A 27,940-nucleotide genomic window follows, 5' to 3' on the forward strand; every position below is an offset into this window, starting at 1 on the left:
CGACGACAATAATATCAGATAGTCCATTTCAAAATGTAGTTAGAGTTAAGAGACGTCATTGAAGAAAAAAGATAAAAGGGAAAAAGAAAAAAGAAAAAAGAAAAAAGAAAAAAGAAAAAAAGAATAACTTATGTAGAAGATAGTTATTTAGAAAACAATGAAGATAGATTGAAGAGCATGCAGAAAAGATTTAGCTAAATCAGTTTCTTTTAAAAACTTTGTCACAGTAAAAAGGAAAAGTTAGTTTTTGTGATTGAAGAGGGGTATTTATTTTGCTACTAAGCTAAGATAAGATAATGTGTCTTTATTGATCCCTTTGGGAGAATTAAAATTGACACAGCAGTAGCCTACAGTGGAAAAAAGTAGCAGTGTGGTGAAAGTATACTAAAAATAGAATAAATAAAGAACGTGCAATATGCAGACATTCCAGACAAAGATTATATACATGGGAATGTTCCTGAGATTTACATATGGAATATACCCTCACATAGATAAAAAAAAAAAAAATGAGTTTATGTGCAATGTTACTGGGATTTACATATTAAGTAAGTATAATGTTGTACATGTGCAGCATCAGTCTTTTAAGTATGAGTGAGTGGTGTATGGTTTGAGTCTCAATACTATTCTTAGTCAATGTATTTCTTACAATGCAGCAGTACATATGACTGTGTGTGGTTGGCTACAGTTTCTGCATTTTCCGGTCGGTTGCTTGTCTCTTTCATGTATAATGTATGATTGAGACCTGCATGACCGGTTTCCAGACCATCCTCCCAGCACCAACATGTGTGCATAGATGTATTCCAGTTTCATCATCATCCCAGTACTTCTTTCATACTGATTGTGCATATTGTTATGATCTGGCTCTGGTGGCCACAACAAAAGGGAGACACACCATAGCAGACAGTTAACCAGAGATATTTATTTAAGCCAAAATAAACCAAATTAAAGCTGTGACGAATTAGAGTGAAAAACAAAAAGATGGGACCTGTAGGAAGAAGCAATGGAGAGATGGTTGACAAGGAGGTCTGGGCTCTCACAAAAAAACCTTATGAATGGAAAAGGAGTCAAATACTGTATAAGCTACAGGGCACTGGGCCCCAGGTGTCCTGGGCAATCAGCCCAGAGAGAACTTAACGCCACCCACACATTAACCATAATATCCTTACAAATGTCTTTCAGTTTTGCTATATGGAAGCTGAAGGTCAACATGCTTCATTTTGAGTATTTGTTTAGCAAGAATATGTAACTGATAGCAGTGGCAGAACACCAGTGAGCAGTTTGAAAAAGTCTTTATTACAGTCCACAAGGTAACTGAACAGGTAAAACCAGAATGTGTAGGGCAACAGGCAGGGCTCAGGGTCACCAAAGACAGAGTTGGTAGCAGGTAAGACAATGCCAGTAGCACTCACGGACATGAGGTTGACCAAGCTGGAAGTTCTAGGCTCTGAGAAGAGCATAATAGACTGACAAAATATCCACCTGCTAATTTCCTTCCATACCAAAATGACCAGGAACCCAAAAGAAACATGTAGATATACCCTTGATTGCTATCATGTAATATCTGTTTTAAATGACCATTATGCTTGTGCTGAAAAGCTGTCTGATACAATCATATGTCTTCTTCTTCTGCAGAGTTTACAAAGCAACTGTGATCTTTGGACCCTGTGTTACTGCCTCCTGCTGTGTATTTGCTGCTCACCTCCACCACAAAACAGGAAACGCTACTATCTGTATATATGTCAATGTAATAAACCCACGGTCTCTATACTTGTGACCAAGACCATTTAAAATGAAACTGAACAGAATAACTCCTTGAATATCTTTTTACAGTTCCAGTTTTTTTTTAGCACTTTATATAATTCCTTTACTTTATGTTTCTACATATCTGCTAAGCATATTTCTAGTAGTTAGGGTTGATAAATCTACCTGCATTGGGAGCTGCAGTGTGCAGACTTGTTTCTTTCTTGTTTGCACACATTCATTGTTTGGTCCAGCACCTGCTTTTATTCTTTTTTTCTGGATGTGCACATCCACCACAAACCCTGATGGGGTGCTGGATTATTATACTATTAACACATTAGAATTTAAATTGATGACCTATTCAGTTCCTTACAGGACAATTTCAAAAAGCCTTAATACGTGACTGGGTTTATTCTGTGAAAATGTCAAATTCTAATAAAATATTCACCCATAATTCATAACAATCTACACATCCTACAACACACCATTTCCTTTAGTGGGTATTTTATAACTCCCTCCACTTCTTTAAGACATTTTGCATTTTAATAGGCTTTTCACTATGGCAAGAGAGGATGCAATGCACCAGTAAAAATAACTTAATTTCCTGAATTGTTGCATTTTTTTTACTGACATAATTAGACCATGTGTATACCTTAACTGATGAATACAAACAACAAATACAATACCATAGTGATTTATATGACTTCATTTTCTGGGGCCAGTATTAAAAGACAGTATTTAAATAAAAAACTGAATCAATGTTGAAACTCCTTGAGCGACAATCCTTCCACATAGATAGATAGATAGATAGATTACTCCGTAATAAATGACAAAAAACAGATAACAACACAGCAGTTATTGCACATAGTTATTGCCTGAGGGGAGGATGGAGAACAGGGGTGTGAAGGCTGTTTCCGGCACTGGACTTCCTTTTTCAATTTTCATTGCACAAGTTGGATAAAGTAACAAGCGGACGCTTTGAGGCGCTGAATTGCACGTCTTACGACAATGAAATAGGAAATATCCCCCAAAATGGGATTTTGCATTATACAACGTAAACAATGCAGATTAATTATACGTCATGCAACAATAGTTTACTAAAGGGAACCTAGATACATCTGAGAGATCATTTTTATGCATCAAACCGCTGGCACAAGTCGCATGAAAAAAAAAGTATATTCTGTCTCAAACTGGCTACTTTATGTGTTAAATATAGCACTTTGAGCTGCCTTGTTGTGGAAAGGTGCCTCCTGGCCTTTTGCGTTTAGAGTTTTGGTGTTTAAATTGTTTCTTTAACGCCCTTCACAAGGCCCCTGAATGGCGTTTCACCTCGTGTAGCACCACGAGGCTCTAAACCAAAAGCCCGTCTTTCAAATTTACCCTTCTTTTATTCTCCTGTAGAACAAAACGAAGGGCATAAAACACCAGGGGATTTTGAAATATCCTCATCGCGAGAACACAGGCAGTTCAGTGCGTTTCACGGCTCTGTGTCGCCATCCAGTGACACTTGAGAGAAACTCCTACTCCACGGCACAACTTTTATTTACCATTATATATTATATTGATATATAAACCAGAATATTTGATTTTTTGTAGTTTACAATATTATTATTGTTATTATTTATTGGGTTTAGGTTTACTGACAACATAAAAAAAATCGCCTATTTAAAACATCCCTTTGTCAGGGGTAGAAAGATATAACGTATTCCTAATGTTCCCCTAGTTAGTAAACATTTTCTTTGGTTGCATTTAAAAATTTTATTAAGCAGACTTCACACAGAAAACATCAATAATTGGACTCATTAATCCTGTCTCCTCGAGCCGCCTGCTGTCAAAATGTAGTAATAAAATGACTGAGAGAAAAAAGAAAGAAAGTCATTTAAGAAGGAAGTATAAAGTAAAATTAAATTAAATAAAAGAAAAAAGAAGAAAAGAAGAAAGTCAGTAAATGTTAAGTAGAAGATATTGGATCTCGAGGCCCTAAATGCCACAAAAGCTCTTGTGAAGCTGATGGTATCCAGTTTAATATTCTTATTCTAGCCAAAGATGACGCAAATACTAAAATGTTTCTTTAATTAATATTAAATGTTGTGGTTGTTGTGGTTTATCAATGATAAACAGTCCAAATGTTTGGCCTCAAGCCTCTCTTTGTAGCTTTGAAGAGATGCTCAGAAACACCTTTTCATTAACTTTAACTATGTTTCATATTTAGAACAGCTTTTTGTTTTATTTAGACGACCAAACTCACAACATAATAAACATTTTTTATGTTGCAGTAAATTAGAAGACACGCTTTAAAATTTAAAGTACTATCAGGCTGGAACAAATCACTGAACTCAGCACGATCAATTTCCTCCTTTGCATGAATTTTCATGTTTTGCTTAACCTCAGCTGTGTTTTTGTGTTTTGTACCTTCATCTCTTACCTTTCGTTAATATTAATATTTATTACTCTCTCATTACTTTTTCTATCTCATCTGCATTTTATTCTCTGATGTTTCTTTTGCAGTATAACAGGTTTCATTTCTTGGTATGAACTAACATAATTTGATTTGGTCTGGCAGTTTTTTACCTCATTTTATGCCTTCTTAACTGTGTGCAGATGATGTGTGGTGTAGTGTGTGTGTGGGGGGTATGTGTTTGTTTTTTATGTTCTTGCAATTTTCATTGTTGATTGTTTAGAAAAAAACAATTTAACTTGTTTTGTAGATGTGGTTGATGGTTCTCCATCTACACAATCAATGAAAAAAGTACACACAGTTTAACACAATTTATTTCTCATCACAAACTGGTGACACATAAGAGCAGCGACATATTGGCCAAGAGAGCTCTCATAATCAATTTCCTTTTATATTTTCATGTAGGACAATAAATAATACATTCATTGTTAAATAGTGGTGGACAGTGTTTCATTGCTATTTATGATCACAAGTTCAATCTATTTACAATGCAATGGGAGCAATAACTACTGTAACACACTGTCAAAGTAATGGTGGGGTAAGTGTTTAATTCCTCCAATCAATAATGTAAATTTCCCAGTTAACCTCTCCCCAGACAGATTTAATAGATATAGCACATTCTTTGTGAAACAGTTCAAACATTCAGAATAATATGATAGGTAAAATAAAATCTCATTGGTTCAATTTGAATGCATTGTAATGGATGTTGCAAGTATGGAGTCAGTTGCCATTCGTTACGTCTTCTCTTCAAATGCAAATTCTGAGTTTCCAATCATGTGTAGAAATATTTTAGTAATGTGGGTACTGAGTTGGCAGATATGAATTTTATATATTTAAATTGAGTTGGTCTAATGTAAATATTCTCAGAATAATTGCGCAAAATGCGAAAAGTGTTGCAACTGTACCCACCAATATAGGCATATTTACATGTTCTTCTTCAGTCAAATGCACTGGTAACACCTGGTGTGTGTGGTGTGTCAGGCAGCAGAGTCCTCTGTTGTAATGGAGTTATTGGTTGGTGAATCATAGTCCGGAGGAACATCAAAAAACAACTCATCATCAAAACAAAAATCGTCTGATGGTGGTGCGAGGCATGACAGTTTCAACACGAAGCCTGTCAGGACACCTCCTAGTGCTGACACTCCTATGGTGGAGAAAATTGCAGCGACCTGGAAGAGAGCCTGTTCATGGGCGGTCCTCCCTAAGCCAGGCTGTAAATTGGGGACTAACTTCTGGAGCTCAAGCAGCTTTGGATCCCCTTCCACAGGTGCTCTGTGGGAAAAGATCTCATACAAACTGGGGCCATAAACCTCCTCACTAGCCATCAGTATAGCACATATACCTGCAGCACAGGATATTAGTCCCGTTAGACCATGCAAGTTATGTATTCCACATTGATCCTGGATCCTGAGGCGCTGTGCCAAGAAGGGGCTCAAGTACTTGTAGCCCAGCATGCATGCCATGCAGCCCATCATACCCAGAGCGTAGGCAGCTGCAGGCGATATCATCATATCCACAGTTGCACCTACCGTCACACCTCCAGCCAGGGTCACATTCTGAACATCGGCCATGGTGAGCTTACCCTTTTTGTTCAGCATCGCAGAGAGAGCGAAGGCTGTGAGGGTGGAGGCACTGAGGCCAATGAACGTGTGGAGGATGGCCCTGTGCTGGTCATCTCCTTTCAGGGTTAGCGCTGAGTTGAAGGAGGGCCAAAAGACCCAGAGGAACAAGGTGCCCATCACAGACAGCATGTCAGACTGGTAGCTGGTGTTCTCTTTTGCGTGGCCTTCATTTAGCTGAGGCCTGTACAACACGAAAGTGACACCCAAGCCAAAATAACAGGCAAAGAGATGAATCAGAATAGACCCTCCTGCATCATTTATCTTCAGATACTTCAGCACGGCCCATTCTGTGACCGCGAACACCGGCACCTCCAGCAGAGCCATGACCAGCAGCTGCAATGGACTCGTCTTCCCGAGCACTGCCCCAAATGATATCAGCACCACAGCACAGGCAAATTCTGCATTGATGAGGTTAATCACTCCAAGATGAATCTTACCATCATGGTTGAACTGGAAGTAGCCCTGCACTAGAATGGCCCACTGGATTGCAAAAGTAGCTGTGAGGAAGTTAAAAACCATCCCACCAAAGCCATAGAGACGGAAAAATGCCAGGAGGCACCCAAAGCCAAGGAATATCATTACCTGTATGTCCGTAAAAAAAGGGTAGTCCCTGTACATTGCATTGTCCAAGGGGTTAGTCTGGTTGGTTTGAAATTTAGCATCAGCATGGTCATCGTAGGTAACAAAGATGGCATACAGGGCAACGATAACCACCTCTGTGACAAACACAAACACCGGTAACCTCACCCTAAGGCTGGTCGAGTGTGCCTTCATCCTGAGAGCTCTTTGGAACAAATGATTGTAATTCTTTTCCAGCCTGTCTTATCTCCGTTAAGATAAGGACATTGATCGGATGTGCTTTCCCTCAAACAAACATAAGCAATAGTCCTCTCACAGAGAAAAACTGCTGCGTGAACTTTGAGCAGTGTAATAAGACATTTAACAGCTCGGATAGATCAGCATTTTTGTGGTTTCTCAGGGCAATACAGCATGTGAATGCATCTATAAATCCATAATGTCTCATAAACTGTATATGCACCTGACATCATCATTTTTGTAGTCAAACAAAATGATAACATTATTAATACATTTATCACATGGTGATTTTCCAGAAAAACCTTTTCTTATGACGTTATGAATTTAATTTTCTTTTGGACATATGAAAGATTGTTTGCTGAACAACAAACAAGCCTTTGAATCAATCAGGCAGGACACATTGTCTCTTAAATCACAGAGTCAGTGATATACCCTGCACTGGCATTTCACAATCAGTGCAGTTCGGCATGTTTTGTCCAGATCAGTCACTTTGACTGAAACATTTTCCAAGAGGTGAATTGAAAATAAAACTGTGATACAACAGCTGGTCTCCTAAAATACATTTATGTAGTTTCTTTGATATCGGCTGTTTCAAGCTACAATTTTCTTTTATTGGGAACATTTGGCTGAACATCCATTCTATTTTCCAGAAAATGCCCCACTAAGTGGAAATTTGGAGGTTCTGTGCTTTGCTAAATGATTGCTCCACAGGAGGTGTTTAGTTGGGGAGGGGGGTCTAATTTATTTCACTTGTTATTTCAGTTCAACTTGTTTTTATACTAATGGTATTATTATTTGTAATTGTCAAACCAACAATGAAGTCATCCTACTACATATATCTAAACCCTGATATATCTCATTCCTCTGTGCTGTAGACCTCGATTGTTGTCCAAAAACACATCAGCCAGCCATACTGTTGCACTGGGTAACATGTTACTTCACCCCACAGATTCATGTGCACGTTATGTTGTCTAGAAACCAATCCAAAGACTAATAACAGCAAAGTTTTCAGTCTACAGTAGTTCTTGGTAAGGCAGACAGATGCCACTGTGCATGCATGGGAACATGATTCTGTTCATAGAAGCTTTGCTAGCTTATTGTGCTACATATCAAAATCTTTTTATTTTGTACTGGTTTTTATTATAAATTTAAAGTGCAAAGTTGCAGAGCAAGCTAATGAAGCTGTATAAAAGGAACCACATTTTCAAGCATTTGCAGTGGCATCTGCCATACATAGAGCTATTTTCTTGAGACCAAAAACATAATCGCTGTTATTCGTCTTTGGAGCCATTTCTAATCAAACTAATGTGCTCATACTCTTGGTGGTGAAGGAACATGTCATCCAGTGCAACACTGTAGCTCACTCACATGTTTTTGATAATTTTTGTATAACAATGGAGGCCTGAGGCAAAGAAGAATAAGATGTGTCAGGGTTTGGATACACACACAATACTTCAGTAAGTAGACCAATTCGTTGTTGGTTTGGTTCTGCCCATGAAATCTTTTGAAAATCACCAGCCATATCCTTTAATCATCAAACTCTTCCAGTGGAGCTGCTCAGTGGTCAACAGATCGGTCTGTGCAACTTGCTTTGAGTGGTTAAATATGAATAATGAATAATGAATCATATCAGTAACAATGAATAACAACAAAAAATAATGATATTAATACCTACTTCTATATACAAGAGGCTGTGGCAATTGTCTTGTCAAAAACAGGACATTATTTCACCTTTATTGGAAATGTAGCAAAGCTAACATACACATATCTGTTCTTGCTCAGATGTAATTTGTGTTTTGTGTGATGTCCTTTTAACTCCAAGCACCATTGAATCTTTATTGTGTGACTGATGAGTGTAATGATGCTGAGAAGGAAAATGCATGTCGACTGAACATGTACAAACAAACCGTAAATGTAAATAATCTTTAAACAGACACAAAAAGACAGATGCTGAGCTCTCACTGTTGTATTAAAATGTGTGAATTTATTGCGTTTTGAGCTGACATATAAAATGGTTTCTTTTAACCATTTCTTGTACATAATTGCATAAGACGTGTTAGAACATAAAAGAAAGTTTGTTTATCACGTAAGAAGACAATACAAACAGGAAGAGTAGCTGTTGCCTGGGTAACAGCTAATGGGGATCCAAATAAACTAAACTAAACAGACTAGTTTAGATCTATAAAACTTGTATTGACACTTGCTTACTAGGCCTAAAATCACAGATGTATTTACAAGTGCTCCATCCTCACTTGATCTTGTTGTTGAATTACACTGTCAGGTTTTCTCTCTCTCTCTCTCTCTCTCTCTCTCTCTCTCTCTCTCTCACACACACACACACACACACACAGACACACACACTCTGAGTAAGAGAGTGTAAAAATTGTGACTTTTGCAGACCAGTGACCAATTCTGTATATCTAAAACTACATTATGTTCTCTTAAATCAACACAGGTCTAATGTTCGGCATCGATACTTTTCGGAGTTATGAGGAAAACACTGAGGTCCGTACAGATTCCCCTAACAGAGGATGTAATATGTGTTTGATGAAGTGAGGTTCTGTGTGACAGAGTATTGAAAGCAATACAAGTCTTATGATTTTCTTAAAGAAACTGAAGGGTAATAGATTACTCATAGCTAGAAATTGTTACAGAGCATCCTAATAAGCCAAGGGAAAGAAGGAAATTAAATCAAACAAACACACACACACACAAATGTCTGAAGTACTCTGCAGGGAAATTTGATTTGATAATTCATACTATAACAATGTATGGATTAATATTTCTTTTTATCTGCCCATATTATTCTATGTCACCTCTGCTAGTCTTGTCAACACCACAGCTCATTCCTTTTGATTTTTAAATAGTGTGCATTAGTACAGCAACTGGTGAAGATAATGGACATTTTAAAGATGCAGTGTGTAGAATTTATTGGCCACTAGCAGAACGGATTTGGCAGAAATGGAATATAATAGTCATAGGTATCTTTTAATTAGTGTATAATCAATTGAACATGAGAATCATGTTTTCATTACCTTAGAATGAGCCCTTTATAGCTACATAAGGAGCAGGTCCTCTTCCACAGAGCATGCCATGTTGCACTGCCATGTTTTTAGAGTAAGCCAGAATAGACAAACCAAATACTGGTTCTAGAGAGGGCCTTTGCATTTTTAGTAAGTTTCACGGCCACCATAGGTTCTCTACATGCTTGGAAGTGGGAGGTGAGGGGTATTCAGTAGGTTGCAATGTGCAGTCTCACCACTAGATGGCACTAAATCCCACATACTAGTCCTTTAAAGTAGTTTGACATTTTGAGGAAGATGTTGATCAGCCTTTTTGTCAATAGATACATTAAACGATCACTCTCATATGTGTCTGATAAATATGAAGTTACAGCCAGCAGCAGCTCACACTGCATACAATACTGTATATTTCAGATTATTTAAATCAATTATATCTATAAACTTTTTTCTGCTCCACGCTGTTGAAAAAAATAAATCCTCTGAGATAAAATTTGTGACGTACTCTCGATACATCTCTATAAACATCCTACACTGGCTTATTCTATATAATACCTGTTTACAAACAAAACAAATGTAATAAATGTACTTCATGTTTTCACTGACCTGTCAAAATGAAGTAAATATAATAAAAATAAAATCACTACTGCTGAAGACTTAATAGATTAATATTATTATTATTTAAAAAAAATATTACATTTAATTCCTACTTAAAATTTCAGGTGTTTGACTTTATTCTAAAAAATGTTGGTGTCAAAAACATGTTCACATTATATATTGGCACATTTTGCTCATAAATATTCAAAGAGTTTAAATGGTTTATTATTCAAAAGAGTTTTAAAGGAGCATCTAACTGAACTTTTTTGTAAAGAGATACCTTGTAGATTTCATATGCTATTAGAAATCATGTATCAAATACATATTTTATCCCTCATATATACTCAATCATTTACACATATAGTCAATATTTTTCACTATGAAAACAACAAGGAAGATAGCGATCCCAGTGCATCCCCATCAACTAACACAACATCTACCACATTTACACATTTGCTGGGCTTTCTGGGCTTGCCGAGAAACATGACTAGATGACTTGAAGTAATAAATATCAAACGATTAGTGAATACTGCAATACAATATGAACTCAAGGGCTGAGTCCATGCTGTATTCATATTGTATTGCAGCATGTCATTGACTCCATTCAATCTATATGATTCCTGTGCAGCTCTGAGGATAATGAGGTCAGGTTTGGGATCATGATAATCTGCATCAAATTATTTCTTTTGACTTTAATGTCTGTCGAGCAAACATACAGATAAATCCCTGCTGGCCAGCTATGATACCATTGTTGTTGTCATATTTCCACAGTGAATTAACTCTTCTCTCATTGCCTGTGTGCTTATAAACATACAATTAAAGACAAGAACAGACCAGATAGACAAGACAGACATGATTAGATGAATAAATACATAAATAACATCAATAATAAATAATAGAAAAAAAACAAGTCTTCATTTACAAATGACCAGGAATAAACGCAAACGGACAGAAAGATGTTAAAAACACACCAGTAGGAAGAGAGAAATAACTGAAAACCTTCTATTTAATGTGACTAAGTGAAAAGCATCAGAACTAATCTGCTGCTATCAGCTGACAAGTCAAGAACAGAGAGGCGACTGTTACATAACTCTTCATGTACTCTAACGGTTAAAAGGTAACAGATACAGCGAGGTCCACATGAGTAGATGTCACCAGGAAAACACTGGAGTCTGAGGACAACACGTGGTGACAGGTGACAGGAGGGCTTTCCTAGAATGACACAAAGCTGGGGGGAGGAGAGGGCAGAGTCCGTTTAAAGACCTTGAAAGCCCTTCAGGAGTAAATGGTGATGACCTCACGTCCACCTCCGCGCACCAGGAGGACCCGGTTGAGACCTTCAGTGAGCACCTCGAGGAACTCCATGTCTGAGAGATGATCGCAGTGAAGGGAAGCATAAAAATAAGTGATAGCCTATATCAAACAACATATCTGTTATTCTTCAAATATGTTATAAATGTATTCATATTTTTGTCATCCTGTTTTTTCCATACTGTAATTTTGTTATCTTGGTCTATTCTGTACACAGCATTGCATGTCTGTCCACCCTGGGTCCCTCTTCTGTTCCTCATCCAGAGGTTTTTCTTTCCTTATTCAAATCAAGGGTCTCAGGATAGATTGATTTAGGAGATATGCTGTATTGCTGTACAGACTGAAAAGTCCCCTGAGTCACATTGCTGATTTGCGATATTGGGCTATATATAAAATATAAAAATGGACTTGCAGAATATCTGCTACAGCAAGGTACAGAGAAGACATAATGATCACTTTTAAAGACTGAACATTTCTAAAGCAGCAGGGTTATTGACTTCAGAAAAGAATCTCTTCCATCTTCCACTTCCAAGTACTGTACTTGTACAGTACTCTGCGGTACTTCAGGCTAGTACAGTTTTTAGGTACTTGTACGTTTTGAGTTTGAGTTTTTATTTTTCACATGTTAATATCAAACAAATACACACAAAAAACAAGAAAATAAATCAGTGTGTAAGGAGAGGGAAAGAGCTTAGCAGGGGTTGATTACCTATCTAAATAATATAAATATAAAAGAAAAAAAAAATTCACACTGATATAATAATATATAATAATACAGTATATCAGTTACCATAAAAAGTGCTTTTATCACATGAAACCTTTATTGTATTCCGTAATGCATTTATAGGACCAGCACCTTTCTTCAGTTGATTGTGTTATCATTGTGTGTCATTAATTGTGTAAGATGAAGGATACAGTTTTCAATGCCAACACGGTTCTTGGGTGGTCCAGGCATGTTGAGCAGGACGAGTTTAGCCTCCTTGGACTTCTTCATGATGACCTCATTGAGTCGCATTGCTGTATGCATGCGCCTCACATCTGTCTGATTCCTGATACAAGAAAGATTTGGTCACATTGGGTCTAGTTAGATTTACAAATCAGTCTTTTAGCTGCTCAGATCATGCAGTATAGCTCACAGCAAAATGTTAATACTTACAAGTGCTCCCATTCCCTGCGGCAGCATGCCAGGAGGTAAATAATAATGAGTGAATTACATAAAGAGCACGTGTTCACACAGGAAGCCCCACTTGTTAGTGTTTCAACTAACTAAGTTCAAAGTTTTGTTTGTCACGTGCACATGTAACTCATCAAAACCTGGAGCGTGGGTCGATGTACGCAAATATTTACCAACGACCCACGTTCTGTCTGCGTCCTGTGCAGAATTACGAGCTGAGAGAAACTGACAGGTCACTCACGGTTTCATGTTGAAGAGGTCTTTGCCCGTCTCCAGGTTCGTTGGTGTCAGGTTCCTCCCTTTGTCTGCAGCCTTGTTGTCTGTCCAGGTGGTGGCTCCCCCTGCAGGTGCAGTGGGGGACGTGGGGCTGGTAGGTGTGGATGTGTTCTTACTGTGGATCAGCTGAACCTGTTTTGGGTTGGAGACAGCCACAGACTAAGACAGAGGGACACCATGATACAACAGTGTGACAGGGTAAAGAAAGAAAAGAGACACCTGTCAGTAACGGTGAAGGTGTCAAGCCAGTGTCCAGTTGGAAATCACTGAGCAGACACTGGAAAGAGTAAAACACTTTGTGAAAGCTGCTCCTCTGATGAAACATGTCTGTCCAAGGGCACAGGAAGACAGTAGGTGGAGAGATTGAGAACAGAGGTGTGGAATGAGCTATTTCAGATGTCCCTACATCTAAGAGTAAAAGTTCCCTTCCCTTCATTTTTCCCATTGGCAGCATTTCATAACTCACTTCTATGCTTGGACCAGCATGAAACTCCTGCAGTTGAATCATCAGTACTGAAGATGAACAACTGCATTATAAAATATCTGTGTCTGTGTACATAAAAAACTTTGGGAGAGAATGTGATCCTTCTGTTTGGCAACATTAAGAAGATTGAAGAAAAAAATTAAACTGGAATACAGGAAAAACACTTAAGAATCCACTAACTATTGTAAATACAGATACTTATTTCTATGACAGTACCTCCTCTTCTTCTGCCACGCTGGCTCCCTCCTCAGCGCTGTGATGGGGGCGCACAGCAGTCGAGTTTTTACGTCGGATGGACCCACGGGATGAATCTGTAATGCTCTGGATCTGTAAAGTTAAAAAAATATAAAATGTATATGGTTAATTTTCTAATTTCCCTGTGTAATTTATTGTCTTCCCTCAAATCAATGAGGACAAGTCCAGACTCAGACACCAGCACCTCATTATAAACCAGTTCACTACCACAGAGCTGATATTTAGAGCACGCAGAGCGATAATGAAGATTTCAAAACTAATGTTATGTTCTTCACTGGTCAGTGTCACTACATGTTAACGTCTCTGACTTACCTCTCTCTCCATCTCATTCTTGGTCAGATGCATCTGTTTGAGGATCTGTGAGCGCTGTTCCATTATCAGTGTCTTTTCATAGGTGTAGGCTGAGATGTCACCGTCATGCTTTGAAAGGGAAACACATTTCCATGAATCATATGAGAGTCAAGTACCAGTTTTGGTTAAGTTTTGGTCTGTGCATGAGAAATTATTTCAGACCACAAAACACCTTTTTTTGCAGAATTAGTTTGTGAACTCTGATTATGTGTCAGACAAGTCTCTCACCATCTCCACCACTTCCACTGCAGCATCAATACGCAGGTGATAGAGGAAGGTCATGAGGTCTTTCTTCATCTGAATACTATTGTCATCCAGCTGAGCCACAGTGAAAATGCGCATCTTGCACTTCCTCCACACCTACAGGACAAAACAGGAACACTAAGTTGTGCTCATTTTTCTCCAAACAAAATCACATTAAACCTTTTTTAAAATGTACTAAATGTAAAGAATATTTCACAGTATTTTGTGTCCAACCTTGTGCTGGCGCAGCAGGAAGGGAAGAAGCATCAGCATGCCTCCATCGTGGACAATCCACCACACATCTATGTGGCCTTCAGTGAAGCGCTCTCCATTGGAAGGGTAGCTGGAGATGTTCTTAGGAACTAGCAAGGCCATACTGGCCACAGTTGTCTCTCTAACCACCTCTGAAGAGGGGCAGAAGACATTTTATATTAGCTGCTACAGTCTATTTGTTGAGTTAATCTCAGCACTAGGGTTAATTATTCATCAAAATTAACAATATGGTGGAATGAATATATAGCCTTTAGTAGGCGCTCTGTCTCATAGGCTTGTAAATCTTAAACCCTCAACAGGGGACAAGAAGAAAGTCCCAAAAAATCATAGACATTTTCATAGGGTAACTCAAAGTGAGACTCCTTTTATTGTATCTGTTCATGGATTGTTTGCTATTGAATGACAGTAGAATACACTTCAATAATTCACAAGCCTTTAAGATGGTTATTATAATCTTAGGGTTAATATTAGATTAGTCTGTCCTCCTATTTTTGGCTGCTATTAACACCAATAGGAAAAGTGTTGATATACTTGGCTGTTTAATGAGCAGACAACTTTGAGCCACATGGAAAATCAGGACAATCTGATGTGCATTAAATGCAGAGATTAATCTTATAAAGACAACATTCATGAAGTAACATTTAAAGTATTCATTATGTGACCTGTGACTTACCGATGAAGTTCCTAAATTGCTGGTGGTAGTCGGGCTGTTTCCAGTTACGAGGCCAGCTGACCATCACAGTGTTGTGCTTGAGACCTCCCAGACCTCCAACCTGAATCAGGTGGGACGTCCCATCTCTCAGATTGGAGGAGATGACCACCTGAGAGAAGCCCTTCACCTTCTCGGTCTCCATCAACTTACGCAAAGACTACAAAGACACAAACGAGTAAGGGCAGTTATTAGGGATGCTGCAAAAACTGTGCACACACAGTGGGGTGGGGGTGGGTAGGGGGCAAGTGGTGCACAAATCAGAGTGTATGTGTTAAAGATTACAGGACAGACCTGGTCTGCCCTCTGAGCCTCAGTATAGTTGTCAAGGAAGGTTCCTTGGATTGAGGTGCCAACAATGGTGAGACCCTTCCCTGCTTTCAGTTGATTGGTCAATGACAGCAGACGAGGCTGCTCCACATTCTGATCAGCGTCCACACTCACCAGAACCAGGAGCTGAGGCCTGAAAAAACACAAACCATCAAGACAGTGACTCAGCTCAGTGAATTAAAGATATCATAAATTAGCTACATTTACATTCATTATGTAAAAGCCATCTGATTATCACATTTCTTTTTATAATTGTAACTCAAAACAAGCATCTCAACATGTGAGCTTTACTGGGAATATTTACTGACCTCCAGTTCTTGGTGTGTGGTGGACCCTCCTCCAGCCTCATGAGAGCAAATCGTGCAGCGCTCAGAGAGATGCCGCGTATCCCATCGCCCCATTCCTTCTCAGCTCTGTCACACAGCAAATTTAATGGGTTAGTATATGATGTAGGCTATGTATCATAATGCATAAAAACATGATTATTAGAATGGTCTCATGTTAAGCCAGTTCATCTCTGTCATTAAATTAGCACCATAATCCCTATTGGAATAACTGAATGTTGTGCATAGAAAACTGACTGGGACAAACAGGAAACTAAACTGATTTTATACATCACCTGTTCACAGGTCTTGGGGTGTATTTCTGCATATGTTAAAAAAGTAGTGCAAAGCCTTTTGTGGCTCCAGAAAAAGTTACACTGAAAGTAATACATTTCACTTGTCACATGAGGTGTGGTTGAATAAATCTGGGGGTTATGAGTTAAGAGGGGAGGTCATAAGACCTCATCTGCAGACCTGTAGTCGCTCGTCATCTCTGCTTGAGGTTACATTAGTTGCTACTTGCATAATTCACCCACATCTCTAACTGAACTGTCTACGGTCCAGTTGAATTGCGGGTAATGTAGGTTTATGTAATATCTTTGGTTGTACTGTATTGCTTTTATTTACACAATTTGGTGTTTTTAAGCCACCTTTAAGTCACATATTTAATTGCTTTCATTACAATTTAAAACTGTGTATCAGGAGCCTGACATTATTATTATGGTACTATGGTTATTTAGTTGAATGCCAAAATACATCTCATTCTACGCTGTCATGATAATCACTTACCCACAGAACTCAATGTATTTGTATATGCAGGTGGCGATGCCCATGGCGATTATTGCATAAAACCAGGAACAGATGAACATGAGTGACAGGCACAAACTCATTCCCAGGAAAGAAAGAGCCCTGTGGAGGGGACAGGACATCACATGTTTGGCCCAACTGGGAAAATCAGCCAGCTTCACACTACTGGCTGGAACACATCAATGACCACAGCTTGTAAACTGGAGGTTTTGTATTAATTAAGTTTACTGCTGCCATGACCAGAACACAGCCAGGATTCAGCTTATCATGGCTGTCCAAGTGCACTCTGCTCCACTACTAATACTCAGTGTATGAATGCCTGTGTGAATAGATGAATGTCACACAAAGAGTCAAATGTTTTGAATGGTTGGAATATTTGAAAGATGTAAATGTAGTCCATTTACCATATAAACTCACCAGTGGTAGAATTTGAAGCGCGGCCTCCAGTTTGGTGTCCTCAGTAAAGTCTGCAGCGCGCAGGCAAGATTGACAAACATGTAGCACATCAAGAAAAACCTAAAGAAAGATGGGCCGATGAAAGGAAGGAGAACCAGAGACAGAAAGGTGTAGAATAGTAAAAATACAGAATAAAGTGCAATGAAGATATGAGTATATACACTCACATGGAGAGGATGGGTGCAACTGCATCCAGAGAGGCAATGATGATGCCAATCTCACAGATGCAAGCTGTGAGCAGCAGGGCCCAGGTAGGCTCCCCGTTGTCTTTGCCATGTCCGAACACCTGCAGCAGCAAGAAATGAATAAACTGAATCAAACTTTTACAACACCTTGTACAGTTAGTGCTATGCAAATGACAAATGTGATTTAAATAATTCAACAATCAAATTTGTGTCTGCAGCATAAGACTACAGAAAATGGACAAGCCTTCACAAACAGTCTGGTGGCGTTGATACAGTATGTTAGTCTGACAGATATTTGAAATGTTTTCTGCTTTGAAATGTTACAGTAACACACTCACTCTAAGAAATGGTATGATGCCATCCCTGGCGATGGCCTGTAGGAGACGTGGAGCTCCAGTCAGACTCTGAAGCCCCGCTCCACAGGTGGAAAAGAAGGAGCCAAACACAATGACCCATGGAGACGGCCATGCCAGAGTCCCAATCACTAGATTACCATTGACGCCTTCACCAAACCTGGAGAGGGAGGTAAAGACAAATGAGCACTCACAGTCTGTGATAAGTCACATGCCAACCTGTTCAACAGTCTCTCCATCATATAATCTGAAATAAAGTTAATGTTCTTAATCTGATTACACACAATTTACACCTCACCCTCTAAATTACTGTTGCTACATTTGTCAAGTTTTGTTCCATTATTGCAGAGTATACTGTATATACAGTTTAAAATGACAAATATATTATATATATAAATATATAATATTGGTATCTGAAAGTAAGAACGATTAGGCAACAACAATATTACATATGATGGAGTACAGTAATGTTTCAATCTGCCCGATTTCTTCCATAATAATAATTCAGTATACAGATATTTAAAACATTGATTTGCAATACAGAAAATTAGTTTGCAAGGCTGTACAAGTTATGAAGTTGTTGTGAATGGTCGATATTTTGTTTGAAATACTTAATTTGAATATGGAGTAAAGAAAATAAATTTACACACGTTTACACAGTTAGACTTACTTGTCTCGTAGTACTACTCCTTCTATACAGGCACCAAACAGCACCACACAGGAAATGTCTGGAAAACAAACTGTTAAGGAATACATTATTGGAAATGTTTAAGCCAAATAACAATATAAAATCATATTTAAGGCATTGACTTTTTCCCCCCTTTTTAGCAAACTTGGCTCAGTGAAGGATACACACAGTTGATGTGGTGGTGATGGCAGCAATGGTGCCGATGGGTATCGACTTCTGAGCATCACGCAGGTCTCCAGAGCGGTTGGAACCTGCCATGATACCTGTGAGGGTAACAAGATGAAATAGTCAGGAGCTTTGCATTTTTGTTTGCATTTGTTTCATATCACCAGTATCACAATTTGGTTCTCAGTGGGGACATACAGTATCTTCCTATTGAAAGATGAAAACTTTATGAATCATCAATACGTGTCATTTGAAAAATGTTATGAACAACAGCAGGAGCGGAAAAAACTGTTAGAACAGCACTGATGAATTATCACCTAAAAAGTTGATACAGCAAACTTAGCTGATAGTTACTTATTAATGGATATGAACAATATTACCCATTGTCACCCAGAAATGTAAGTTCCTCCAATCATTTTGCTTTTGGCTCTGTTTTGGTTTGCTTTTGAGGGAAGTATCTCACTCTTTAGGTCCAACATGCTCCACTATTTTAACCAGCTAGTTACTAACTTTTTCAGTCTGCTGTTTGGTGCTAGGCTGGTAGCACACAGCTGCCTGCTGAGGCTTGAAACAATGCTGATGATGGCAGTGAGAAAACAGGACAGATAGACAGACAGACAGACAGACTTAAAAAAGGCTGAGGCCAACTGCACAGGCAGTGATAACTATCTGCAGGCCTGTCAATACATCACTTTACCTATTATATATCTATCACATTATGCTTTGTAAAACATTATTAATATGAATGCAAAAGCACAGACACAAAAATACTCAGTCATAAGGGTGATGAAAGATTAACGAGCTCCCTGTTCCCTTTCAAAAGTCTCGCCCTGCACTTGTCTGGTACTCACCTGTGACAGATGGAAAGTATATCCCCACCAGCAGGGTGAAGAAGCTGGTGATGTCAGCCAAGACGTAGCGGTTGGAGTTGGTTGTGGGACTGTCTGGATCCACATCTACTGTAATGCCACGTTTCTCCAGTAACATCCCTTTTTCCAGGTAGTTACCAAATAGATTTTCTGAAAGACAAAGGAGTGTGTAAAATGTAAAACACGTGAGATGAACTAATCCTTTATCTTATTGATGAGACATTGTCATTTACATTGATGAGGCACCTCCTACCTGCCAGGATGCCACTAGTGACCCCGGGGATTCCCTGTATTTCTGTGACGTTGTTGTTGATGAAGTAGTCATCACAAGTGGCATTGAGGGAGTCAGAATCACAGAAGGACCTCCACAGTTTGGTGGTGACGGTGTCATTGTCTATTTCGATGACCTTTGCACAGATGTCATAGCTTTTAGAGAGAAGAGTGCGGTTTCCCAGAAGGCAGACGCTACAAAGAAAGTCAACAGAGGCATTGTTGTCACATATGACATCTAATCAAATCTGCTTTCAAAAAATGATGTGTAGTGTGTCACTTACGGGAAGACAGGGGGGTCAACAGCTGTCTTGATGACTCCAGCATAGACAGACAGGATGGAGAGAATAACACAGGCCAGGAAGACCAGCGCCAACTTGTTAACATATTTCACGCCAACAAACACCACCAGTGCCATGAAGCTCAGTACAATGGTGCCATACACCCTCATGTTATTCAGGAGAGCAAGCTCTGCCTCCGGACCCTCAAGGCCCTCGATCTTGAAGATGGCTGCCTGAGGAATGATGTAAATCTGACAGAATGGAAAGATGGAGGAAGAAAAGTGAGAAAAGAGTAAGGTATATATCATAAAAAATAATAAAATTAAACACAAAACACCCATGCAACAATTTTATATCACTTATAAATGTTAAATATCAAATACCATATCCTTTATCAATCATTTTAATCAATACATGCCTTCCTTAAAAATCACCATTCAAAAGAGAAACCATTATTTACAGCTGACCAATGTGCTTCTAGATAACTTGATTTAATTGCTTTATTAAAGGTAGGCACTCCTCTTAGCTCCTGAATGTGCTTTTTAAAAAACTGTTTATTTGTCTTTTATTGTGACATGTTACAGATACTTATATGGAGAAAATCATCTCATCTGCAACAATGACCCGACAGGGGACAAAACAGAAAAGACAGAATAAACTCTTCCATGAGGATTAATGCAAAAATCTAAAGTATTACGTTGGACAAAGATGTCTGAACACACACAGCACTATGTGTTGTGATAATAATCCCAATGATAATCCCATGTCACATGTGCATTGCTTAACAAAAGCAAACTGTACTTTTATATTTATACCAAAAAGGAAGTCTTAAACATTTAATTCTGTAATAATGTTAATAACTAAAAATCTAGCTTGGAACAGACTAACTCAACAGTAAGTATTTCGTTTTTTACTCTACATGTTTAGATAGGAATGGTATCTTATTTAAAAGTAGATTGAATATCGTTTCATGATCCAATATGTCTGTTTTTAGTGGCCATTAACAAATATCTCTCTCCATAAACTGTAGACCATGTGGGGTTAAACATCATGGCTCACTAAAAGAGTTAGTTTAGAGTTAGTTTAGAGTTAGTTTAGAGTTAGTTTAGACATCTCTGGACATAGCGTCATGATTTTGGCTCTTTGTTGGTTTATTAAAATATATCAGTGAAAACATTACTTGATGTGTTATTTGCTTATTATATTAAGGCGTTTTGTCATTATATTAAGACAAGAAGTTTTCTTGTTATAATGACAAAACTGTGTTGGGATAAGGAAAATAATCTTTCTAATGATGCCAGTACTGCTCAATGTATCAATTGGTTCTAATAATGTTAATTATAATATTATAATTAATATTATTCAGCTCTAATATATTCTTTAGCTCTATTATTTATCAAGCTTGTGTTCATCGCTTTGAAGAACAGATGTTCCTGAAATCCGTTTTTTAATATACACCGTTAATGATCATAATGACATTATAGTATATTGGAGCATCGTGTTCATCTGCCAGAGATTAAAAGCAGGACAAGAGGCGAGCTAAAAAGGCCTCAGCAATAAGATCACAGGTGTAAGCAATTTAATTAATGATGCATCTGTTCTATTTAGTCATCCCAGGGAGTCACATTAGTGAACCTGCAGCATTACACAACAGCATGACGTGGGATTGATGCCACATGAATAGAAAGCAGAAATTATCAGTTAATTACCAGTTACACCTGTGCTTTTCTTGCTCTATTCTGCACGGACCAGAAGAGCATGCAAAGCAATAAACATCTGAGTTAAGGCCACTTACCAGCAGAATTTCAATGCAGCCAAGAATATACATGGCACCGGCAAAAGTGGTGCCTAAGTAGAAGCAGATCCCAACAGCTCCACCAAACTCTGGCCCCAGGGAGCGAGAGATCATGTAATATGAACCTCCAGCTGTGAGTCACAAACACAAACAAGAGTCAGTGCCCCGATCTGTCACTCACTCTCACACACGCAAACACACTAATACATCCCCTCAGATATCCACTCACCTGGAACGACTCCATTTGTTGCGATGGCACTCATGGAAATGGCTGTGAGCATTGTCTGGGAAAAAAGAGCAGTACACAACAGAGGAGGCTTACAGGAGGCAGCAGGTGGACATTTAAACTTAAACTGGTCTGACAGCGAGGGCTTGATGAACTGAAGGAGTGAACAACAAGGAACATCCAAGGGCAGAGAAGTCTCACTCATCGGGTTATGTTGGATGGTTCAGTGCAGGGAAGACTGCCTAGATATACTGTCTGCTCTAAGATGGAAAGAAACTGGTCATTTCAGAAATGTCTTAGCTAGCTAAAGTTTTATTATGTGCAAATAGGTTGGAAACAAGAAGCTCTATCAGAAGCAATGTAGTCAGGAAGTCATTGTAACATCATCAGCTGTGAAAAACTGTTTTAGGGGCCAAAAATAAAGTTAACTGCCAATTCTTTATGAATGTGGATATTACTTTGTGTTTATTTATAGCTGCATACCCTGAGAAATACTGTAGATGTGTTTTAAATTAGTAGTATTAAGTACACCAGCATTACTTGGCCAAATGATTTGTATTTTTAGGATGTAAAATTTAAATAGTCAGGTCAGATATGTTGACATTATTCCATATGAACTCTTTTTCTCATCAACCTAAACCAATCAGATGTAAGCTAACGTTATCTTTGTCAGTTGGTTCATTCAGCTTCGGTTTACACAACAGATCCACCTGGCAGGTAAAAAGGTATTAATATTCAGTAACACTGAGAACTAGTTTGTTGGGTGCAACTGCTTTTAATGTAATGATTAGTAAATACTTATACTACTTATACTTATACTAATAACTGGCCCTTGCACAGTGTTTGACTTGGCTACTTAAACTTGTATTCCACTATATTTCAAAGGGAACTATTTTTAGCCATGCTACTGGCAATTTCTGTCAATCAGTCAGTTCACCTCTTTGGTCCAGACCTGAAATATCCCATCAATTATTGGATAGATTGCCATGAATGTTTTCTCCATGACATTCATGGTCATCAGAGGATGGATCCTATTGACATGGGTGATTCCCTGACTTTTCCTCTAAATGCTATTTAGAGGATTTAAAATCCATTATACTCAAAGTGCAATGCTGTTTATGTTGTTACGTCTCTCTTTAGTCTTCTTCATGCTGTATGTAACTGAAAGCGGGATAAAATGTTTTTTTCTTTGCTTGTAAAGCTTACTGTACATTATGAATTACATTTTCGAAACCAGGCTGTTGACAGAGCAGCATGTGACAGATTCAACAAGGAAAAGGTCGTATTGGAGCTGTTAGTGGATTTACTGGCATGATGCCGTGTGCCAGGATTTACTATGTCACCTTCAGCATCTGTGAAATGCAAATTATAATTATACAGCCTGTTATAGTAGTTTAATCTATATGCCACTAATTATGTATGTTTGTGCTATGGGACCACTTTGGATTGATAGTAAGATGATAAGGGTGTGGTGTATGCTACCAGCTCTACTGTACAGTATTAAATCAAACAGGCATATATTGATGTAACATCTGTTTGCTGAGTGAACCACAGCCATTAGCCTACAGAGAGCGGTCGTGTTACACAACAGAAGCAGGGACGTCTGCAGTTTTACTCACTGTGGAGCAACACATGAAGACAATTATGAAGGAGCCAAAGACGCCTCCAACCCCGACCATCCAGGTCATCCGCAGGAAGAGGATCACGCCAAAAATATTCTGGATACACGGCAAGTACACTCCCATCAGAGTGCCAAGCTGTGGAGCCTGACAACAAAACAAAACAACCAAATGTGAAAAAAATATGAAAACATATGAACCACATTTTTTGATGTCTTAGTTTTCTGACTTGTTCTTATTTTCTATGTAAATGTAGAGAATTGGGTTATAATCTTTCAGTGTTCCCTTTGTTGTTCAGTCAAAATTAAAATTCATGAAACGAGGTCTGACTCTTTGATTAGAAGGAAAGGGGGTTACTCTTTTCAAACGTAAAAGAATCCTGAGAAGAGGAACAAGATTTCTTTGTTCATTTGAAATGGGACTGTTTCCTCCAAGTCAATTTTCTGAAGAGAGGTAGGAAAAGAAATGTTTATTCTCCCTTTTCTCATTTCTGACAACAAATGTGTGTGTAGCTTTATTTTCTTTTGATGCAGCTAAACAGAAAATCAAACTGTGTGTTTGACCTGCAGCTGCAAACTCAAACATTTGTCTAGTATGTATTATACATAACTACACACATATGTATTAATTCAATGATGTGAAAATATAACTATAAAATCCAGCGTAAACTATTTAGTTGCTGAGAGTAACAGGTCAAATTCTGCATGAATATTGATGTGTACAAGAAAATACAAAGTCTATGAATGGGGAAAAATATCTCTTCTGTTTATATAAGATTAATGTTTCTTTCATCATTGAAACAATCATTAATAAGCTACTGTTTGTGGGTTTTAAGTTCTCATTTGGAAGTAGAAGAAAGTAAGTTTTATAGAAATACATTTTAAACTGTCAAAAAGTGACAAAGTGTAAAGAATACACCAGGAAATGAAATAATTTGTCACATAAGCCCTTGTTTGTCCATTTAACTTCAAGATTAAGTGTTTGGGAGTCTACATTTAATTTCTGCAAAGCACATTATGAGAAAATGTGTGTGGTAAAGAGGAGCTGACAGATGAAAGTCACTGCTCTTGTTTTGTCCTCAGGGGAGAGCTGGTTAGAGTGAGCTCAGTCATGCACTGACTGCCAGTGCTGCAGGATCCTTTGGGTGACTCAGTCTTCACACTGAGTGACCTGTATCTCTCACAATGACTTTCTCAAATGAGTGCAAAGAGTAACAAGGCTATTTTGTGTTGAAAGATTGTGCCTACTTTATTGTCTTGCATATCTATACTAAATTAATTATGGGATGTTGAACTTTTTAAAGTTATTTTTTGGCATTTTTTCCTTAAAAGACAGGTTTACAATTTCTTAAATCTGTCTTAAAACAACCCTCAGGTGCCCAAATAGACACTGAAATAGTTTTCTCTTGCCATAATAATTCCTCCTGTTCATATCGACCATTAGAAGATCTCTTTGTAATGCACTTACAATTAAAAGTGATGTGTCCACTGTGTACATCCTGTTTATATAAAGGTGTTGTATCAAATAATTTCTAGTTGTATCACATGCCTACTGAGACAGTAAGTGCTACATGAAATGGGCAAGTCATTTTAAATCTGAAAGGGGGTTTTACAGAGTAGGAAACTGGCAAGACAAAAGAAACATAATGACACTTTGTTGAAACAATCAACAAGCAAAATAAAATCCTATATCTAGTATCTTTTTTAACTGACTGAGGGCAGATGAGTCAGCTGAGCTTCAGCTAATGAGCTCGCTACCCGCAGGTGTTCGACCTCAGGTCCTCCAGTACTCTGTATGTGGAAAGCATGTGGACAGCAGGTCCCAACTTCACACACATTTGTAGGTCATGAAATTAAAAGACAACAGCTGCAACACACCTGAAAATGTCCTTAAAAGCAAAATGTATACATCCACTCTTTCTTTTGGATCCTCTGCTCGGCCACCAATGGTGTCATATTCTATGCGATTCAAATCCGATCACAATTTAGGACATTCTTTGGTCACAAAGTTGTTCCATTATGGCACGCATTTTTTTTACCCCAGCATTGATAGATCTGGCCTTTTTGGTGCCTTTTGGTGGGACAGAAGTGAGATTTATTTTGTTCAGGACAGAGTTTTTGTACTCTTTGAACAACTAGCAATAAAATATAATTTACCACACACTCACTTCTCCCAAGATTTACAACTAAAAAGTTTCAGCCAAAAACAACACAAAGTAAATGAGAGTAGAGAAACTAGAGTGAAATCCGGAGAGAATGCTGGTTATTGTGTGGCTATCTCTGTCTCATGCTCCACTGAGCACACGCAGGATAACCAACATAAACTCTGATGAGGGCCACTGTGAAATAAGTCCACAGACAGCCGATTTAGAGGTTCAGTGAACAAATCAGATACAACATAAGCCAGCAAGAAAAAAAAGGTAAGTACAGGCAGGGGGCTGGTGTCAAAAAGAGGATTTAATAAAACTATCGTAAAAGTACTAAAAAGTCAAATCAACAATTAGTAAATATTTACTTAGTTCCCCATATTGGAAATCAGATGGTATTAGTAAAAGTATTAGATGTGAGATCTCCACTATAATTGTTACGGGAAACACTGTGTGGTTTTCAGGATTTCCATTTTCAAAAAGTACATATGAAAATAAAGGCATTAGGCTTAATTGTGCATTATGTAACATCTGGTGATTTACTCCATCCCAGGGCTTTTTAATCACCTGCATTGTTTGCACATTTGCCTTGATGCTTTCCTCCTTTGAAAAACCACACTGAGCAATCACTTGATATAATGCCACTACTGTAGGGGATGTTTACTGGTTTTCATGAGCAGAAACTGAACAGAAATTGAGGACAGTGGAAAAACAATATTGACCGTTCTTTGACCCTCCACTTACAGCTTATAAAATGAAGACATAAAGCATTACAGAAAATAAAGAATTAACGAGAAGTCAAGACCTGAAATGAGAAGTAGTTAAAGTAGGAAGTCAGTGAGGCATGCAACTGTTCTAGCGCACTGGCATTTAAACTGCCAGAAAGTCAAAGTTCATACACAGCACGTGTGTAGTTTTTACTATAATATATATATATATAATATAGTATATTTATTTAGCATATGCTCATATTTCTTCCCATTTAAATCATCCTACATGAAGACAAAAGCTTGTAGACCTATTAAAAAAGACATGTGAACCTTCCTGTCTCCTGCCTGGCAGTTTCCAGGATTTTTAATAAAGCTGCTGTTGTGGTTCAAATAGCTGCAGGGTGGGTTTGAACTGATCACACGCACAACTTTACCGTGACAGGTTTTTTAGATGGACGTGCTCCCTCCTCAATATTCTCAGCCTCTTCGTGCTCTTTGCTGCCCGTCGGCAGGTTGGAGTAGTTAGCCAGACTGCTGAGCAGAGAGGAGACCATCGGACTGGTATCCATCTCCTCCTGCAATCGTGCGCACACACACACACACACACAGCTATATTAGACCAGGGGATCCACTGGGCTGGTTTTACATCCATGATCCCAGTGGGTTTTAAAACCTGTCCTCACCTCAAACAGAGCCATGTTCTTGCCATCGTACTGCTGGCTCTTCTCCACGTCACTGGCGGCGCTGCTGTTGATGAAAGGACTGCTCTCTTTGGGGTTCCCATCACCTGAAACACACAAACACTGAGCAGCTTTAGATTTGACTCCACACAGCTGCACACAGACTTTTTAATTAGATTGCCAGATAGCCAACAAACTAATGATAGATGGTTAATAAATTAAATTAGTGAGAGGAACCAATTCAGTGGAATCTTTAATTAGCATAGGAAAACTCAATTTAGATGGAAAATGATAGGATTTGATTTGGCTTTGTGTTGGATCTGTAGGATTTAATTATTTTGGTAATTAATGAAACAAACTTTTGACCATATTTCTTGGTCCCCATTTGCAAACTCAATCTGCTGATGAAGAAGACCGTGAAACTGCTTACACAAAAACCTGTAAGCAAGCAACATGTCTTCATGTAGAAGTTTCCAAAGAGAAGACACAAAGTTTAGAATAAGAAAACAGTGAGAGAGGGAGACAGAGGAGACAAAACAAAGACAACATGTATGTAAAACCCAAAAAGTATAAAATCTAGAAAAATAATTTGAACAAAGTTTTTTTTTAATGTCTTTTAAAACATACACTGTTTTGGTTCTCTGAAACTTTGCAGGGAGCTGTGCCAGAGCTGAGGAGTAACAATCTCAATTCAGAAAGTTCCAGAAA

At 38.3% G+C, this 27,940-nt stretch overlaps 2 protein-coding genes across 3 annotated transcripts; both read right to left on the reverse strand.

Annotated features, from left to right (window-relative positions):
• Positions 1–4,494: 4,494 nt before the first annotated feature.
• On the reverse strand, positions 4,495–6,611 carry rh50 (Rh50-like protein). The gene has a single exon (XM_053316922.1). It carries the CDS (start codon positions 6,592–6,594, stop codon positions 5,176–5,178), a length of 1,419 nt encoding a protein of 472 aa, XP_053172897.1. The 5' UTR covers positions 6,595–6,611; the 3' UTR covers positions 4,495–5,175.
• Positions 6,612–10,479: 3,868 nt separating this feature from the next.
• Positions 10,480–27,265, reverse strand: LOC128356794 (solute carrier family 12 member 5-like). Of its 2 annotated transcripts, none has more exons than XM_053316921.1 (25): positions 27,236–27,265; positions 26,987–27,127; positions 23,697–23,843; positions 22,081–22,135; positions 21,852–21,982; positions 20,060–20,307; positions 19,759–19,970; positions 19,488–19,655; positions 18,636–18,734; positions 18,454–18,511; positions 17,769–17,943; positions 17,413–17,531; positions 17,207–17,305; positions 16,772–16,891; positions 15,968–16,072; positions 15,624–15,792; positions 15,294–15,489; positions 14,582–14,751; positions 14,333–14,464; positions 14,066–14,173; positions 13,715–13,825; positions 12,980–13,146; positions 12,721–12,735; positions 12,480–12,613; positions 10,480–11,620 (listed from the first exon to the last, which is right to left on the reverse strand). In XM_053316921.1, the coding sequence occupies exons 1-25, from the start codon at positions 27,248–27,250 to the stop codon at positions 11,529–11,531; spliced, it is 3,186 nt and encodes a 1,061-aa protein (XP_053172896.1). In that variant the 5' UTR covers positions 27,251–27,265; the 3' UTR covers positions 10,480–11,528. The 2 variants fall into 2 exon arrangements, with proteins under 2 accessions (XP_053172896.1, XP_053172895.1); XM_053316920.1 differs by having other exon boundaries at positions 12,980–13,173.
• Between the last annotated feature and the right edge of the window lie 675 nt (positions 27,266–27,940).

Source organism: Scomber japonicus, chromosome 4 (assembly GCF_027409825.1).
Source record: "Scomber japonicus isolate fScoJap1 chromosome 4, fScoJap1.pri, whole genome shotgun sequence".
NCBI lineage: Eukaryota > Metazoa > Chordata > Actinopteri > Scombriformes > Scombridae > Scomber > Scomber japonicus.